At 46.7% G+C, this 19,511-nt stretch overlaps 1 protein-coding gene and 1 pseudogene across 1 annotated transcript; both read left to right on the top strand.

Annotated features, from left to right (window-relative positions):
• Window positions 1-12,214: 12,214 nt before the first annotated feature.
• On the top strand, window positions 12,215-13,388 carry LOC117872357 (olfactory receptor 51G2-like). Its single transcript, XM_034760722.1, has one exon. The coding sequence runs from the start codon at window positions 12,366-12,368 to the stop codon at window positions 13,386-13,388; it is 1,023 nt and encodes a 340-aa protein (XP_034616613.1). The 5' UTR covers window positions 12,215-12,365.
• A 4,878-nt stretch (window positions 13,389-18,266) lies between these two features.
• LOC117883811 lies at window positions 18,267-19,203 on the top strand (annotated as a pseudogene).
• Window positions 19,204-19,511: the final 308 nt, after the last annotated feature.

Genomic DNA, 19,511 nt, shown 5'->3' with positions numbered 1-19,511 from the left:
TTTGCCAGAAGCTGGGAATGGGTGACAGGGGATGGATCAGTTGATGATTACATGTTCTGTTCATTCCCTCTGGGGCAACTGGCACTGGCCACTGTCTGAAGACAGGATAATGAGCTAGATGGACCTTTGGTCTGACCCAGTATGGCCTCTGTAGAGGTGGATAATGGCCCTGTCCTGCCTCACAGAGGTGGTGAGAGGATAAATACATTCAAGAAGTTATGTGTGAGTGAGGGTCTGACACACAAGAGTCCTGGCAAGAGACTCAGACCCAGATTCCTCCCTGTCCCCTCTGTTTCTGCTGCCCTAGCAATGCAAAGGGGTGGAAATGGGACTCATCTCCCACACAGAAGCACAGCTAGCTGCTATCCGAGCCCAACCCGTTTACTGTAAGGTGACCACCTTTTCAAAAGGAAAAAGCGGGACACATGCAGAAGCCCCATCCCCTCTGTGACCCCCAACTATGCCCCTCTTCTTCTCATTTGAAGCCCCTCTCTCTGCCCCATCCCTTCCCCCAATACCCCACTCCTGCTCCTCCTCTTTGCCTGAGACTCCACCCTCTCTTCAGGAGAGAAGCCAGAGCCGGGCCATGGTAAGGGCTGCTCAGGGATCCAGAGCCATTGTGAGGAGCCCCAGACCCTCCACCTGTCCTGAGCATTAGCCAGAAGGGCCCCAAATGTGTCCCCAGCCTGTGTCTGCAGCCCCCAGTATGCACCCCTTAGGGAAGGTGGAGAGTCCGGGCTCCCTATAGCAGTCTGGGCTCCCAGGGCACCTCCTACCATGGCCTGACTCCTGCCTAGCCAGGCGTAGGAGTCTTGGTGGAAGTGGCGGAGTAGGGGGAAGGGCCTGGTGTGAAAAGATGAGGCAGGAGGTGGGGCCTCACAGCTCTAGCAAGAGGATAAATACATTCCAGGTGCTCAGATACTCCGAGACCCTAAGCTCAGGGCTATGTCAGGGTTTCACAGAGCAACACCTCTGACATTGGTCTATAAAAGTCTTCTTATCACAGCCTCCTGTGACAGCCAGCTTCTGGGAAGCCCCATGAGTCCAGCCCCTTGGTGTCTGTGGCTAATGTGGACTCAACAGTGGTATGCTTATTGGAACAATGCCCCAAACTGTCTATTACTACAAAGAGTCACCCTTTGATTTTTTTTTCAAATTCAGCTTGGGCATATCATTCACTTACAAAATATTTTTACTAGTATGGGATGCTTATGGATTTACATCCTCAGATGGAGCTCCACTTAAATACGGATCACTTTTGCAGAATATTGGCAAACTGCCTGTAAAGTATCCACTACAGAGCAGTGACTCATCATTCAGAAGGTGCAAGATCATAGTAAAATAGGGCCCTATGCTCAGGAAAATCATCCTGCTGATTTATTAGCCAAAAAAAAAATAAATAAAAAAAAAGAGAATCCTGTAGTAGGATTCTATGGAAGAAACCCAGGCAAATAGATCCCCTGGCAAATTCAATCATGACCCCAATAGGAGCAGCACAAGAGCAATTCAGCAGAGGGGTACCCGGTCTAAAAACTTTGCAGGCAAAGGATCAGGAAATAGTGAAAATAACCAGACCATTGTCAAAAGCAGAAAAGGAACAAAAAGCTTGAAGTTCGTTATCACAAAATTCACCATTTCAAAAGTACAAATCCAAGTTGTATAAACACAAGGGGATATTGCTGTGCCGTGGAGAACATTTTCCAGTGTGAGCAGTCCCCTCCCAGTTATGCAAGAAAATGATCGCCCTGGTACACAGCACACTGTTAGGAAAACATCAAGGGGTAAAGAAAACCAAGCAGTGCCTGACCTCCGTGGGTTGGTGGCCGTGCATGAAAGCAAATGTGCAACAGTATTGTAACAATTGTATGCTTCCTCAGCCACACTGGAACCTACATGGCACATCATTATAAGCAGGGCCGGCTCTGGCTTTTTGGCCACCCCAAAAAAAACGGGGCGGCCAGAACTGCAAAGCAAAAAAACCAACAACCTGCGATGCGGCCGGAGCGCAGGTGCAGGGGGACCGGCTCAGGGGGGCAGGAGGGGGAGGGAGCGGGCGAGAGAGAGAGAGAAGGAGGTGGCCAGGGCTACAGCAGGGGCGCTGCCACGCGGCCCCTCCCGCTGCGCCGTCTCCTGTCGCCTGCCGCGAGGGCTCCGCTCCGGATGGCGGGGAGGGAAAGAAGAGGACTGCCCTGCAGGGCGCTCTGGTTCTCCGCGCCGCCGGCCCTGATTATAAGCAAACCTGTTTCCCTGTGCAAACCCCGCAACTGGCATCCGGAGGCCGCAGCTGCACCAGGGAAGGCTTAGCCTGTCCTGGCATTTTATATCCACCACCTCTGGTTCCCAATATTCAGTTAGCTTTTCTTTTGGCTGACTCTGTACATTGAGTGAATGTTTTCAGTGAACTAGCCACAATGACTTCAAGATCTCTTTCTTGAGTGGTAACCGCTGATTTGGAACCATCATTTTTTATGTATAGTTGGAATTATATTTTTCCAATATGCATCAGTTTGCATTTGTCAACAAAAAATGTTTTCCCCTGTCACCAAGTTTTCTGAGATCCTTTTGTAACTCATCACAGTCTACCTTGGAGTTAATTATATTGAATAATTTTGTCTCATCTGAAAATGTTGCCACCTCATTGTTTACCCCTTTTTCCAGATCATTTATGAATACATGGAACCGCAGTGGTCCCAGTACAGATCCCTGTGGGACATCATTAGCTACTTCTCTTCATTCTGAAAACTGACCATTTATTCCTACTCTGTTTCCTATTTTTTAACCAGTTACTGAGCCAGGAGAGAACCTTCCTTCTTACCCTATGACTGCTTACCTTTCTTAAGAACCTTTGTTGTGGGGCCTTGTCAACTGCTTTCTGAAAGTCCAAGTACACTATATGCCCTGGATCATAGAATCATAGAATCATAGAATATCAGGGTTCGAAGGGACCTCAGGAGGTCATCTAGTCCACCCCCCTGCTCAAAGCAGGACCAATTCCCAATTAAATAAGCCCACCCAGGGCTTTGTCAAGCCTGACCTTAAAAACCTCAAAGGAAGAAGATTCCACCACCTCACTAGGTAACCCATTCCAGTGCTTCACCACCCGCCTAGTGAAAAAGTTTTTTCCTAATATCCAACCTAAAACCTCCCCAACTGCAACTTGAGACCATTACTCCTTGTTCTGTCATCAGGTACCACTGAGAAGAGTCTAGATCCATCCTCTTTGGAATCCCCTTTCAGGTAGTTGAAAGCAGGTATCAAATCCCCCCTCATTCTTCTCTTCTGCCGACTAAACAATCCCAGTTCCCTCAGCCTCTCCTCATGAGTCATGTGCTCCAGCTCCCTAATCATTTTTGTTACCCTCCACTGGACTCTTTCCAATTTTTCAACATCCTTCTTGTATTGGGGGATCCAAAATTGGACACAGTACTACAGATGAGGCCTCACCAATATCAAATAGAGGGGAATGATCACATCCCTCGATCTGCTGGCAATGCCCCTACTTATACAGCCCAAAATGCTGTTAGCCTTCTTGGCAACAAGGGCACACTGTTGACTCATATCCAGCTTATCGTCCACTGTAATCCCTAGGTCCTTTTCTGCAGAACTGCTTCCTAGCCATTCGGTCCCTAGTCTGTAGCAGTGCATGAGATTCTTCCATCCTAAGTGCAGGACTCTGCACTTGTCCTTGTTGAACCTCATCAGGTTTCTTTTGGCCCAATCCTCTAATCTGACTAGGTACCTCTGTATCCTAACCCTACCCTCCAGCATTTCTACCACTGCTCCCAGTTTAGTGTCATCTGCAAATTTGCTGAGAATGCAGTCCACGCCATCCTCTGGATCATTAATGAAGATATTGAACAAAACCGGCCCCAGGACTGACCCCTGGGGCGCTCCACTTGAAACTGGCTGCCAACTAGATATGGAGCCGTTGATCACTACCCGTTGCGCCCGCCGATCAAGCCAGCTTTCCATCCACGTTATAGTCCATTCATCCAACCCCTACTTCTTTAACTTGCTGGCAAGAATACTGTGGGAGACTGTATCAAAACTTTGCTAAAGTCAAGGAATAACACATCCACTGCTTTCCCCTCATTCACAGAGTCAATTATCTCCTCATAGAAGGCAATTAGGTTAGTCAGGCATGGCTTGCCCTTGGTAAATCCATGCTGACTGTTCCTGATCACTTTCCTCTCCTCTAAGTGCTTCAGAATTGATTCCTTGAGGACCTGCTCCATGATTTTTCCAGGGACTGAGGTCAGGCTGACTGGCCTGTAGTTCCCCGGATCCTCCTTCTTCCCTTTTTTAAAGATGGGCACTACATTAGCCTTTTTCCAGTCATCCGGGACCTCCCCCAATTGCCATGAGTTTTCAAAGAGAATGGCCAATGGCTCTGCAATCACATCCGCCAACTCCTTTAGCACCCTCAGATGCAGTGCATCCAGCCCAATGGACTTGTGCTCATCCAGTTTTTTTAAATAGTCCCAAACTACTTCTTTCTCCACAGAGGGCTGGTCACCTTCTCCCCATACTGTGCTGCCCAGTGCTGCAGTCTGGGAGCTGACCTTGTTCGTGAAGATAGAGGCAAAAAATCATTGAGTACATTAGCTTTTTTCACATCCTCTGTTACTAGGTTGCCTCCCTCATGCAGTAAGGGGCCCACACTTTCCTTGACTTTCTTCTTGTTGCTAACATACCTGAAGAAACCCTTCTTGTTACTCTTAACATCTCTTACTAGCTGCAACTCCAAGTGTGATTTGTCCTGCCTGATTTCACTCCTGCACGCCTGAGCAATATTTTTATACTCCTCCCTGGTCATTTGTCCAATCTTGAACTTCTTGTAAGCTTTTTTTTTGCGTTTAAGGTCAGCAAGGATTTCACTGTTAAGCCAAACTGGTCGCCTGCCATATTACCTGTTCTTTCTACACATTGGGATGTTTTTTTTCCTGCAACCTCAATAAGGATTCTTTAAAATACAGCCAGCTCTCCTGGACTCCTTTCCCCCTCATGTTATTCTCCCAGGGGATCCTGCCCATCAGTTTCCTGAGGGAGTCAAAGTCTGCTTTTCTGAAGTCCAGGGTCCATATTCTGCTGCTCTCCTTTCTTCCTTGTGTCAGGATCCTGAACTCGACCATCTCATGGTCACTGCCTCCCAGGTTCCCATCCACTTTTGCTTCCCCTACTAATTCTTCCCAGTTTGTGAGCAGCAGGTCTAGAAGAGCTCTGCCCCTAGTTGGTTCCTCCAGCACTTGCACCAGGAAATTGTCCCCTACACTTTCCAAAAACTTCCTGGATTGTCTGTGCACCACTGTATTGCTCTCCCAGCAGATATCAGGGTGATTAAAGTCTCCCATGAGAACCAAGGCCTGCGATCTAGTAACTTGTGCTAGTTGCTGGAAGAAAGCCTCGTCCACCTCATCCCCCTGGTCTGGTGGTCTATAGCAGACTCCCACCACAACATCACCCTTGTTGCTCACACTTCTAAACTTAATCCAGAGACTCTCATTTTTTTCTGCAGTTTCATACCGGAGCTCTGAGCAGTTCTACTCCTTTCTGACATACAATGCAACTCCCCGACCTCTTCTGCCCTGCCTGTCCTTCCTGAACAGTTTATATCCATCCATGACAGTACTCCAGGCATGTATCGGGGGTAGCCGTGTTAGTCTGTATCTACAAAAACAACAAGGAGTCTGGTGGCACCTTAAAGACTTACAGATTTATTTGAGCATAAGCTTTCGTGGGTAAAAACCTCACTTCTTCGGATGCATAGAGTGAAAGTTACAGATGCAGGCATTATATACTTACACATGGAGAGCAGGGAGTTACTTTGCAAGTGGAGAACCAGTGTTGACAGGGCCAATTCAATCAGGGTGGATGTAGTCCACTCCCAATAATAGATGAGGAGGTGTCAATTCCAGGAGAGGAAAAGCTGCTTCTGTAGTGAGCCAGCCACTCCCAGTCCCTATTCACGCCCAGATTAATGGTGTTGAATTTGCAAATGAATTTTAGTTCTGCTGTTTCTCTTTGAAGTCTGTTTCTGAAGTTTTTTTTCCCAATGATAGTAACTTTTAAATCTGTAATAAAGAATGACCAGGGAGATTGAAACAACAAGAAGTCTAGTGGCACCTTAAAGACTAAAGGATTTATTTGGGCATAAGCTTTCGTGAGTAAAAACCTCACTTCTTCGGATGCATAGAGTGTGAGGTTTTTACTTACAAAAGCTTATGCCCAAATAAATCTGTTAGTCTTTAAGGTGCCACCAGACTTCTTGTTGTTTTTGTAGATACAGACTAACACGGCTACCCCCTGATACTTGACAGGGAGATTGAAGTGTTCACTTACTGGCTTGTGTATGTTACCATTCCTGATGTCCGATTTGTGTCCATTTATTCTTTTGCGGAGGGACTGTCCAGTTTGGCCAATGTACATGGCAGAGGGGCATTGCTGGCACATATAATATTAGTGGATGTGCAGGTGAATGAGCCCTTGATGGTGTGTCTGATGTGGTTGGGTCCTCTGATGGTGTCGCCAGAGTGATATGGGGACAGAGTAGGCAACGAGGTTTGCTACAGGGATAGGTTCCTGGGTTGGTGTTTCTGTGGTGTGGTGTGTAGTTGCTGGTGAGTATTTGCTTCAGGTTGGGGGGTTGTCTTAAGCGAGGACTGGCCTGCCTCCCATGTGCCAGCAATGCCATGCTCTCCATGTGTCAGTACATAATGCCTGCATTTGTAACTTTCACTCTATGCATCCGAAGAAGAGAGGTTTTTATCCACGAAAGCTTATGCCCAAATAAATATGTTAGTCTTTAAAGTGCCACCAGACTCCTTGTTGTTTTTACTCCAGTCATGTGATTTACCCCACCAAGTCTCTATTATTCCAATGACATCAGTTCCTTGACTGTGCCAGGACTTCCAGTTCTCCCTGCTTTTTTCCCAGGCTTCTTGCATTTGTGTATAGGCACTTAAGATAAGTCACTGATTGTCCCGCTTTCTCAGTCTGAGACAGGAATCCTCCCCTCTTGCACTCTCCTGCTCGTGCACCCTTGTGCACCGTTGTTGACCTGCTCAAAGAATTCTAATAGACTGATGAGGCATAATTTCCATTTGCAAAATCCATGCTGATTCTTCCAAAACAAATCTTGTTCATCCATGTGTCTGATAATTCTGTTCTTTACTATAGTTTCAATCAGTTTGCCTTGTACTGAAGCTAGGATTACAGGCCTGTAATTGCAGGGATCACCTCTGGAGCCTTTTTTAAAAATCAGTATCACATTGGCTATTTGCCAGTCATCTGGTACAGAGGCTGATTTAATGATAGGTTCCACACCACAGTTAGTTGTTCTGTAATTTGATATTTGAGTTCTTGCAGATCTCTTGGGTGAATATCAACTAAGCTACCTGAGTGTTTTATTCCTAAATCACTCAAGGACAAACAGGAGACAACAGCCAATTTCCCAGTTTCCGAGCCTTGCATCCTGGGTGGAGAATGTACCCAGATTTATACCGTCTTGCACTGCACATAGATCTGTACAATTCAAACTCATTAATATAGGTCACTTTCCACTCAACATGGGTTAGATGGGCAATGGCCTTTGTTTACAGAGCTCAGATTTTTGATCCTCAAGAGAAATTGGAGGCTTTTCATCTGCCTCTCCATCATAACGTAATGAAGGTTTCACTGGCGGGGTCTGTGGCTGCACTCTGGGTATAGAAAGGTCAGTACCTCCTGACCAGTTTATGGCTGGGGTATTGTGCCCATCAGCTACTCTAACCAGCCTTCCCATCTCTGTGCAGCCCCCTCCACCCTGTACAACGCCCCTTCAGCAGGTCTTGTGGGCAGTGGCTACTGTGACAGGTCCTGGAAGCACATCTCTGATGAACCTGTGCTACCGGGAGCTGGAGCGGGTCCTAGAGCAATTGTGGAGGCAGAGGGGAGGGGGACTAGCTACCAGTGGCAACTGAGATCTGTGTATAACTTCGGGTCCCCCTGGATCCTGGGGCAACCTGTTATGCCTCAGGGAGAATTGCAGGACTGGAAGGGATTTCAAGAGGTCATCAAGTCCAGGCTCCTGTGATCATGGAAGATCTAACTATTATCTAGACCATTCCTGACAGGTGTCTGTTTAACCTGCTCTTAAAAATTACAATGATGGAGTTTCTATAACCTCCGTGGGCAATTTATTCCAGCACTTACCCACCCTAGCAGAGAAGAAGTTTATATCCTACTGGAATGATCCAAGGAAATTTCCAAGTATGCAGCCTCGTAGAATCTCCGTTTCCTAGCTTGCACTCTGGGTGTGTAATGCAGGACAGGGGGCTGTCTGGGAGAAATCTGATCCTCTATTATTGATTATTATTATTATTACTATTATTTATTTCAGCAAGATCACAGCTGTGACAGGATCATCGTTATCGCTCAGCTGCCCTGTGACTAATCAGAACAATACAAACAGGGATGACAAGCCCGGATTCCAGGAATAGAGTCTGCAGCAGGGCTGACGCTGCAGTCCAATTCTGTACTATCACCACATGTCCCCTGTGATTTGGCCTTCTGCAGTTTGCCATTGGCCATGACAGGGGTTAAAGCTGGTGCACACGAAACCGAGCAGCTGAGGTTCCCTCATGGCCAAGTGGCCCCCAAAGGAATGTGCAGACATGCTTCATAAACCCAGTTGCCTCCGTATCTGAACAGATACTGCCTGCTGCCCATGCAAACTCTTCAATGACACCTTGTCCTTCAGGTTGAAGACCTCTGGTGTCAGGGCTCCCTGTCTAGCAGGAATTGGGTACGTTGACAGGTTTCACTACCTTAAAAATGCAAAGTGAAGGGGAAAGGCTGCAAGCTGTTTCCATTTGCAGTTGTTCTGTGCAGCGGCAGAGGACTCAGCTGGGCTGTCGGGGTGACTCAGTGAAGGGCTGGTGGGCTGGTAGCACTGGGGACCTTGGGAACCCCTCCCCTGCACCTGCCCATGGTCCTCAGGGGGTTATTGAAGCTGCACACAATTCTGACATTCCAAGAGAGCTTGGAGTGTTAAAAAACTGCAATTTCCTGAATGAGGCTCTCTCAGTGGGTCCAATTTCTGGAAGTGCCGTGTGCTCTGGGCCCAATCCTGCCAGGGGCTGAGTGACAGGAGACCCTATGGAATACCAGTTAATAGTTCAAAAATTGCCACAGGTTTATTTGCTGCTGGAAATTTAATCAGCAAATGCATTTTCAAAGGTTTCATTATTTGGGTTGATTTTGAAGGCAGGTATTCAGAGTTGCATTGCTCTGTGGTAACAGGTCAGATAGGGGATATATCTGTTTCCTGAATGGCTGAGGGCTCTAGCATCTTTGCTTTGTAGATACCATTAAGAGTTACAGGGCTACCTGCATCTCACCCCATTCCCTAATCTCCAAGTGCCAGATGTCAGGGAAAGTAACCTTCCCTCCCATGGGGTAGAATCTCGCAATCCTCCCACATTCAGACTGCGTCCTGTGGTTCTTCCCTTTGGGAGTCTGTGACTAGTGGTGTGATGAGTGACCAGCCAGCCTTCTTAAAACCAAACTATTCTTTCATCTGAACAGTGGGAATAAAGCGAAACATGGGAGAATTAAAGGGTTTTCAAACAACAGTCTGTACACATCTCTGACCCCAAGCCCTCCCACTCTGAAAGGGACCCAGGCAGATCAAGGCCTTCAGACATCCCCAGAGGTATCTGTGCCTGTCAGTGTGAAGAGCTTCTCACAGCAGCTGACCCACCTCTGGACAGACTCCCAGATCTGGCAAAACAAGCTGTGTGATGTGACTGGAGCCCAGAAATAGGCTCTTTCCAGTAGCTCTGGTGTTGTCTCTCAACTTCCCTTGGGTGGTTACTGAGCGATGGCTTTTCTTCAGTTGTTCCTTCCCATCTTGCTTGTTTTCCAGCAGCCTGATGTTAAACTAAGAAGAGCCAAACTGGTTTCACCCAATACAGCCATAACATCAGCATCCCAATAGTTAACCCAATATAGCTCTACAGCAAACATCCCAACAACTGGGTTTAACATGTCCATATATTATGGCAGCTCAGCTCCATGTCTGACAGTATGCCATTCCCGGGTGCTAGGGATGTTATGAATACAGGACATAGAGAGAGAGAGGGAGAGAGAGAGAGAGAGAGAGAGAGAGCAATAGATTAGTTTCATGTATGAAATGAAGTTCCATTTCCATGACTACTCATGCATTTGACTTTGAAATCCACTTCCTGCAAGCCCTCATCGTGCCTGAATAACAGGTGCTGAGGTTACTCTGTACAAGAGAGTGAGAGTTCAGGGAATGTATATTTTCCATGCTGATCCCAATGCCTGTTACCACTCTGGATACAGGCTGCAGATTGACAGAACAGAACCTGAGGAGAACCAGTCAGCTATTAACTCAGCGACAGAGGAGCTACTAGACTTTTCTTTGCTGTTCAGGTTCTGAAGACATCCAGGTGACAGACACTATATTTTAAGTCACTCTCTATCCTGAGAAATCATCTCTGAAAGCAGATCAGAGGGGAAAGAATGGGTTGACGTGTGTGTACTAAAGTACAGATGTGTAAATGTTATGCCAAAACTTCTCATTGTAATAAAAATATTACAAATCAAAATGTGATGACATGCAGGTATATCGAAATCCAGCACCGAAATTCTTGCATTCTGTACAGGAAGGAAAAGTGATAAGTTTACTGCTTAATGGTCTTAGCTTTCAAAAGTATTTCGGAAGTACTCAAAATACTGGTTGCAATGGTTTGTGTTATTAACTCTGTGTTCACTGAACAGTTGTATGATACTGTCTCCTGGTAACAGGCCAAAAGCTGTTTCTAACACTTATATTCAGGGTTGTGCACTCAGTCACTCTGCAATACCTTTTAAAGAAGGCCTAAGAGAACCGAACTGCTGGTCAGTGTTTCAGCAAAGAAGCAAAGAGTAAAGCTGAGGTGCAGGAAAGGGGAGTGTAGTAAGGGTTGCATGTAATTTACACCTATCATCTTGAACATGAGCATGGCTGATGTCACTTGCACCCTCAACTGGATATTAGTGTAAAGCTAGTGTTTGCATTATTCACTATTCACCCATTTGTGACACCAAACCCTCCCCCGCCAATCTAACTATGTTAGTGTGTAACTTGCCAAATATCTACAGACCCTTGCACGGGGAGAGGATGCAGATCCTGTGAGGATAAAATGAAGCCTGTAGGATGATCGAACTCCTTGGAGTCAGTCAGCTTTGGCCAGGCAAAGCACTTTAGCTTCTCTTGGAGGGATTCTTCTAGGTCACTGGGAGTATTTGGTAGAGAAATTTAATAGGGCCTGGTTCTGGTTGAATGTACACGTAAATCTGGAGGGATGCAGTTGAAGTCATTATTCCTGAATTAAGAACCTGGCCCTAAGAGGAGTGGAGAAAATTTATATATATATAAATTAGTCAAGGAAACCATGCATGCGGTGAACCCCCACCTCCCAGGTGCCAGCAGGCAACCCCTCAGCCTCACCCCTTCCACCCGAGGCCCCGCCCCTTCCACAACACCCCCCATGGAGCCAAGCCAGCCCCTCACAGCAGCAACAGACCGTGACCCAGACTAGTGCCGAGGCCAGGAGCACCCCAATCTTCCCAGCCTCCCCCCTCCCTGTGTGCGGCACAGCCCCAGCCTTTCCGGCCATGGAGCGTGGGGGCTGGGCAGCCACGCGGATCCAGCCACCGGCCCCAGCCCCAGACCAAGAGCAGCCTGCCTTCCCTTGCCTTCCTTAGCCTCTGCCCATAAAGGAGACACATTAACAAATAGCTTCAATGCAGGACAGATAAATACAATGACCGTTTTCACTGTGCACTTGCCATGTGTTTACACACATGTCATGGTACAATGGGCCACAGTCCAAAATGGAGGGCCAGAAAGGTTGTCAGTGGAAAGGTAACAATTGTAAAATCGCACAGTGCTCAAGTAGGCTGCGGAATTCCCCATTACAAGATATCAACGGGACTGAGAGCTTAGCAGGTTTCAAACGGACTGGATGTTTAGATGGGTAAGCAGAAAATCCAATTACAGTAGTGAGGACTTAACAGAAAAGCTCTTAGAAGGGCTCTAAACCTTCCTAATTTATACTACAATATATGTCTAATGAGAGGGTCTTGGGGAGCAACTTTCCTTGGGAGCAGGTTATCTCATAGTTGCCGATTTCAGAGCTTCTTTCACCTTCTTGTGAACCATCTGGTACTGGGCATTGGATACGAGGCAAGATGGATTACAGGTCTGATCTAGTCTGGCACTGCCTATGTTCCTATCAATAGTGTAAATCCAAGACGATGCTTTAGCTTATCTTCCTTGAGCTCCCGGAAATCTCTAAACTTGCACTGAGCTCAGGAAGATGTCTCTTAAATATCATCTAGTCTCATTTTTTTCCCTCTCTTTCAGGAAGGATATTTCAAAACTCCTTGGACCTGTCCAGTACATTATGTCAGTTGTCAATGACACCAAATTCAGCTCTGCAGTGTTCCTTCTCACCGGGATACCTGGGCAGGAAGACGTCCATCTCTGGATCTCTATCCCCTTCTGCTTAGTGTATATTATTTCAATAGTAGGAAATTCAGTCATTCTATTCATTATAAAAACAGATCCAAGCCTCCATGAGCCCATGTACATTTTCCTTTCCATGTTGGCCATCACAGACCTTGCCTTATCGATATCCACCATGCCTACAACACTGGGTATATTCTTGTTTAACTCTAGGGAGATCAGTCTGGATGCTTGTTTTGCCCAGCTGTTCTTCATTCACTCACTTTCATTCATTGAATCATCGGTACTCCTGTTGATGGCCTTTGATCGATTCGTTGCTATCTGTAACCCACTGAGATATGCTTCTATCTTAACCCTGCCGAGAATTGGAAAGATGGGACTGGTGTTTGTGCTAAGAGGGGTGGGTGTAATATTCCCACTCCCCTTTCTTCTTAAACGGTTCCGATATTGTCGAGCCAATGTCCTCTCCCATTGCTACTGCCTGCACCAAGAGGTCATGAAGCTGGCTTGTTCAGATATCACAGTCAACTACATCTATGGCTTCTTCCTTACAGTCTCCATGGTGGGATTGGATTCACTGTTCATCTTCCTCTCATATGTGATGATCCTCAAAACAGTGCCGAAAGTTGCGTCCCATGGAGAGTGCCTTAGGGCCCTGAACACATGTGTCTCCCACCTCTGTGCTGTCTTGCTCTTCTACACACCAGAGATTGGCTTGGCTGTGATACACAGATTTGGGACAGGCTCTCCTCCATTGTTCAAGGTTCTCCTGGGCTACATCTCTCTGTTTGTCCCGCCACTTATGAACCCAATTGTGTACAGCGTGAAAAGCAAACACCTTCGTGCGAGGATAATCAGGGTGTTCTTCAAGTGAAGGGTCAGTTCATCGCTTGGCCCCAGCCCCAGTGACATGGGAGATGAAAAACACGGGCCATGACCACCCATTCTATTCAGGACCTTACATCCGAGATGACATGATCTACTGAACTCCACTCTGTAAAGAGAGGTTGAGACCGTGTATAAGGCCTGGAAGAATGGGAGAAGGGCTGGTGAGGGAGGCTAGCACACTGAGGGAAGGAGACCAAGGCAGGTAGTAGCTTTTACAATGTGTCTGTGTTCCTGGAGAGCCAGGGGACCAGTGTGATGTTTGCTTATAAAGAGCTGTATCGTTGCCTGCTCCGACCTCAGAATTCCTCTTGATAGAGTCAATAAAGAGAAGGAATGTGGATGTTGTTTCCTATTACACCTGGCCTGTCACTGTCCCGTCTCTCGTTAAACATTCATGAACCAGGGAAAAGCTGAGAGCTGTTCTGCAATTCCAGTCCTTGCCCTTCCTGAGCGCTCTGGGTACTACATGATCCATGAGCACTGCAACAGCTGTGCTCAGCATCTATTTCAGTGAGACAGTCACCCCCCTTTCCCTCTGCCTTCAGCCAGGTGCACGTGACTGAGTCGTGTCAGAGATATGATCAAAGCAGGAGCCCCAGGCGCTGTCACTTAGGCAGCTCCTCCCTTATTGATGACTGCGCACTGTGTACCTGATGAGTCCACCCGTATCTGACTGTAATGCCACTGAGGCAGAGGAGTGCTGCGTGTGTTTTTAGGAAATGGGGAAACTTTTGTGAATTAGGGAGCCTATACAGAAAGGATGGGCTCCACCTATGCCAAAATGGAACCAGATTGCTGGCGCTTAACATTAAGAAGGTCATTGAGCAGTTTTTAAACTAAGGGCTGGGGGAAAGGTGACGAGTAGAGGAGCATTTCGTTTGGACAGCGACATCCATTAGGGAGGATAGAGTAATGGAGAGTCTCTATGTCTCAGTAAGGAGGAGATGATGGAAGATGATAAAATACAGGTAGGATCTGTTGAGAAACAACCAAATAAAAAAAAAGTCCCATTCAATTACATCATGTAATGCAGAAAGCTAAATGATAAGATGTGTGTACTAGGGTGCCTTGTATTAAATGAGGATATTGATATACTAGCCATTACAGACTCTTGGTGGAATGAGGATAATTAATGGGGCACAGTAATACCAGTGTACAAAATATATTGAAAGAACAGAATAGGTCATGCTGGTGAGGGAGTGGCACTATATGTGGAAGAAAGTATACATTCAAATGAAGAAAAATCATAAATGAACCAAACTGTACCATAGAATCTCTATGGGTGGAAATTCCATGCTCTAATAATAAGAATATAGTGGTAGGGATATGTTACCGACCACCTGCCCAGGATGGTAATAGTGACTGTGAAATGCTCAGGGAGATTAGAGAGGCTGTTAAAATTGAAAAAAAAAAACCCACAATAATAATAATGGGGGATTTCAACTGTCCCCATATTGATTGGGTACATGTCACTTCAGGATGGGATGCAGAGATAAAGTTTCTTGACACCTTAAAAGACTGCTTCTTGGAGCAGCTAGTCCTGGAACCCACAAGATGTTGTGAAGGCCAAGTCTATAACAGGGTCCAAAAAGAAGTAGATATATTCATGGAGGATAGGTCCCTCAATGGCTATTAGCCAGGATGGGCAAGGATGGTGTTCTAAGCCTTTGTTTTGCAGAAGCTGGGCATGAGCGACAGGGAATGGATCACCTGGTGATTACCTGTTCCGTTCATTCCCTCTGGGGCACCTGACACTGGCCACTGTCTGAAGACAGGATAATAGCTAGATGGACCTTTGGTCTGACCCAGTATGGCTTCTGTAGAGGTGGATAATAGCCCTGTCCTGCCTCACAGAGGTGGTGAGAAGATAAATACATTCAAAACGTTATGTGTGAACGATGGCCTGATACACAAGAGTCCTGGCAAGAGACTCAGGCAAAATAATGCACACTGGAAAACATCATCCCAACTAAACATACAAAATGGTGGCTCCCCTTAGCTGTTACCACTCAAGAAAGAGATCTGGGAGTCATTGTGGATCGTTCTCTGACAACTTCTGCTCAATGTGCTGCAGCAGTCAAAAAAATGAACAGAATGTTTGGAACCATTAAGAAAGGCATAAATAAAGAGACAGAAAATATATTGCCGCTATATAAATCCACGGTATTCCCACATCTTGAATCCTGTGTGCAGTTCTGGTTGCCCCATCTCACAAAAGTTTCATTTGAATTAGCAAAAGGACAGAGAGGAGTAACAACCAATATGTAAAGGTATGGAACAGCTAGCAGAAGAAGAGAGATTAAAAAGACCGAGACTGTCCATCTGGAAAAAGAGATATGATAGAGGTCCACAAAATCATGAGTGATGTGGAGGAAGTAAATAAGGAAGTGTTATTTACCCCTTCACAAGAGCCAGAGATCACCCATTAAGTTAATAGGCTGTAGGTTTAAAACAAATTAAAGAAAGCACTTTTTCACACAATGCGCTGTCCGTGGAGCTCATTGTCAAGAGGTGTTGTGAAGGCCAAAACTATAACTGATCCAAAAAGAATTAGGTAAGTTCCTGGAGGTCCATAAATAGCTATTAGCCAAGATTGTCGGGGACACAGCCCCATGCTCTAGATGTGTCTAAACCTCTCATCATCAGGTGCTCCCTCTGTTATACAGCTGGAATAGCCACACCCTAGCAGATATCCAGAGGCTGCTCTGTTTGGGAGGCTGATGGCGGCTAGTGCTGCCACCTAGGGGTGTGGTCCTGTAACATGAGTGATAGAGGCCCATGGTTGGAGCTAGAGCTGGGCTGAAAAAGGAGGTATTCTCCCCCATGAAAAGTATTGACCCAAACTAAAATGTTTCCCTTTTTATCCATTGTTGTGGGGTGAGGATGAGTTTTCATAGACAGCAGATATTTTTTCTCTGAGTGCTAAGTTGCCATGAGGATGCCCATCTGTAGCTGCCTGGATCCCAATTATCCCATCTCTGTGCAGCCCCCTCCACCCTGTACAACAGCCACTTCAGCAGATCCTGCAGGCAGTGGGTACTGCGAAAGGCCCTGGTAGAAAATTTCTGATGAACCAGTGCTAGCAGGGAGCTGGAGAGGGTCCTAGAACAGTTGTGGAGGGCCAGAGATTGTGGTTGGGTGGTCCTAGCTACCAGGGGATCACTGAGATCTGTGCCTAACTATGGGGATCCCTGGATCCTGGGTCCCCCTTTTCAGTCCTCAGGGAGAAGGAAAAGGAACCCCCCTCCTTGAATGATGCGAGGGAAATTCCCAGGTAGGGAGCCATGTGGAATCTCCCCTCCCTGGCCTGCAACTTGGGTTTGTAATGCAGGAAAGGGGGCTGCCAGGAAGAAATCTGGTCCTATATTATTATCATTCTATTTTATTACAGCAAGATCACAGCTGTGACAGCATCATTGTTACTAGTCAGCCGCCCACGAAGTAGCCCTGTGAATAATCAGAACCACACATGCAGTGATGACAACCCCGGATTCCAAAAATAGAGCCTGTGGGAGGGCTTCCGCTGCAGTCCAGTTGGGTAGGATCACCTTGCATCCCCTATGATTTGGCCTCCTGCCGTTTCCCTTTGGCTGTGACGGGGTTAAAGCTGGTGCACACTAAGCCAAGCAGCTGAGCTTCCCTAATGGCGAAGTGGCCCCCAAGGGAATGTGCAGACATGCTTCATAAAGACAGTTGCCTCCCCTATCTGAACAGATACGGCCTGCTGCCTGTGCAACCTGTCTGATGACTCCTTGTCCTTTTGGGTGAAGACCCCTGGTATCAGCAGCTCCCCTTCCATCAGGAATTGGGTACGTTGGCAGGTTTCATTATCTTTAAAATGCAATGTGAAGGGGAAAGGCTGCAAGCTGTTTCCATTTTCAGATATTTTGTGCAGCGGCAGAGGACTCAGCTGGGCTGTCGAGGTGTCTCAGTGACAGGGCTGGAGGACAGGCAGCGCTATGTTGCTTGGGAACCCTTCCCCGACATCTGCCCATGCTTCAGGTTGGGTTATTCAAGCTACACAAAAATCTGACATGCAAAGTGAGCTCAGAGTGTTAAAACCCCGATGCCCCGAGTCAGGATTTTTCAAGGGCTCCCATTTCAAGAGGTGTCGTGTGCCCTGGGCCCAATCCTGCCAGGGGCTGTGCAAAAGGAGACCCCACAGAATCTCAGAGGAGACCCCACGGAATTCAGAACCTGGTCCTAAAAATGCTTCCAAGAGGCAGTGGTATAAGTTGGACTCTCAGGAGTGGAGAAAATATACAGTGAGTCTATGAAACATGTTTATAAATAGTTTCAATCCAGGACAGATAAATACAATGTCCATTTTCACCATGCACTTGCCATGTGTTTCTACACATGTCATGATACAATGGGCCACATGCAGAAGTGGAGGGCTAGAAAGTGTGTCTATGTGAAAGTCACAATTGTAAAATCACACAGTGCTTAAGTAGATATCAGTGGGGCCAAGAGATTAGCAGGATTCAAAGAGGGACTGGATGTTTATAAGATGTGCCAGTGAGATTTTTTTTTAAAGTCTTGGAAGGGCTCTAAACCTTCTTGATTTGCACCACAAAATATGGCTAAATAGTGGATTTCTGGGGAAACTTTCCCTGGGAACAGGTTAAATCAGAGCTGCCTATTGCAGGGCTTCTTCCACCTTCCATTGATCCAGTCTGGCAGTGCCTGTCTTCCTATCAATGTAAATCAAAGACTATATTTTTGCTGATCTTCCTTGAGCTCCTGGGAATCTCTAGACTTGCACTGAGAGCAGAAAGATGTCTCGCTAAATATCAGCTTGTCTCCTGTTCTTTTTCCTTTCAGGAAGGGAAGTTCAAAACTTCTTGGACCTCCCCAGTACATTATGATAGCTGTCAATGAAACCAAATTCAACTCCGCAGGGTTCCTTCTCACCGGGATACCTGGACTGGATGAGGTCCATCTCTAGATCTCTATCCCCTTTTGTTTAATGTATGTTATTTCAATAGTAGGAAATTCAGTCATTCTGTTCATTATAAAAACAGATCCAAGCCTTCATGAGCCCATGTACATTTTCCTTTCCATGTTGGCCATTACAAACCTTGGCTTATCAATAGCCACCATACCGACAATACTGGGTGTATTCTGGTTTAACTCTAGGAAAATCAGCCTCAATGCCTGTTTTGCTCAGCTGTTCTTCATCCACTCGCTTTCATTCGTTAAATTCTCTGTGCTCCTGTTGATGGCCTTTGACCGTTTTGTTGCGATCTATGAGCCGCTGAGATATGCTTCTATCCTAACCATGCAGAGAATAGCTAAGATGGGACTGGTGTGTGTGCTAAGAGGAGTATCCACAGTGTTCCTGGTCCCCTTTCTCCTAAAACGGTTCCGATACTGTCGAGCCAATGTCCTCTCCCATTCCTACTGCCTGCACCAGGACATCATGAAGATGGCTTGTTCAGACATCACCATCAACAGCATCTATGGCTTGTTCATAATAGTCTCCATGGTGGGTTTGGACTCGCTGCTTATCCTGCTATCATATGTGATGATCTTCGAAACAGTGCTAAGCATCGCATCTCATGCGCAGCATGTCCGGGCCCTGAACACATGCATCTCCCACCTCTGTGCCGTCCTGCTTTTCTACACACCAATGATCGGCCGGTCTGTGATACACAGATTCGGGAAGGGCTCTTCTCCCTTACTTCAGATTCTCCTGGGGTACATTTCCATGCTGGTCCCACCCCTGATTAACCCAATTGTGTACAGTGTGAAAAGCAAACACCTTCGGGGGAGGCTAATGAGGGCATTCATCAAATGAACGGTTAGTTTATCTCCCAGCTCCAGTGCTAGTGACATGGGAGACAAACACAGGCTACCTGGACCCTAACACCTGAGCCGACATGAGTTACTTATATTCACTTTGTAGAGAGAGGTTCAGACGGGCTCTAAGGCCTGGGGCTAGCTGAGAGGCACTGATGTGGGAGGACAGTGCACTGGGGGAAGGAGGCCAAGGCAGGCAGCAGCATTTACAAAGTGACTGTGTCCGTGGAGAGCCAGGGGACTTGTGGGATTTTGCCCCATTAAGAGCTGTACTGGTCGCTGCTGTGACCTTAACATTTATGTCAAT

Source organism: Trachemys scripta, chromosome 1 (genome assembly GCF_013100865.1).
Source record: "Trachemys scripta elegans isolate TJP31775 chromosome 1, CAS_Tse_1.0, whole genome shotgun sequence".
Classification (NCBI taxonomy): Eukaryota; Metazoa; Chordata; order Testudines; family Emydidae; genus Trachemys; species Trachemys scripta.
Note: the sequence above shows the minus strand (reverse complement) of the source record. Positions and strands in the feature narration are given on the sequence as shown.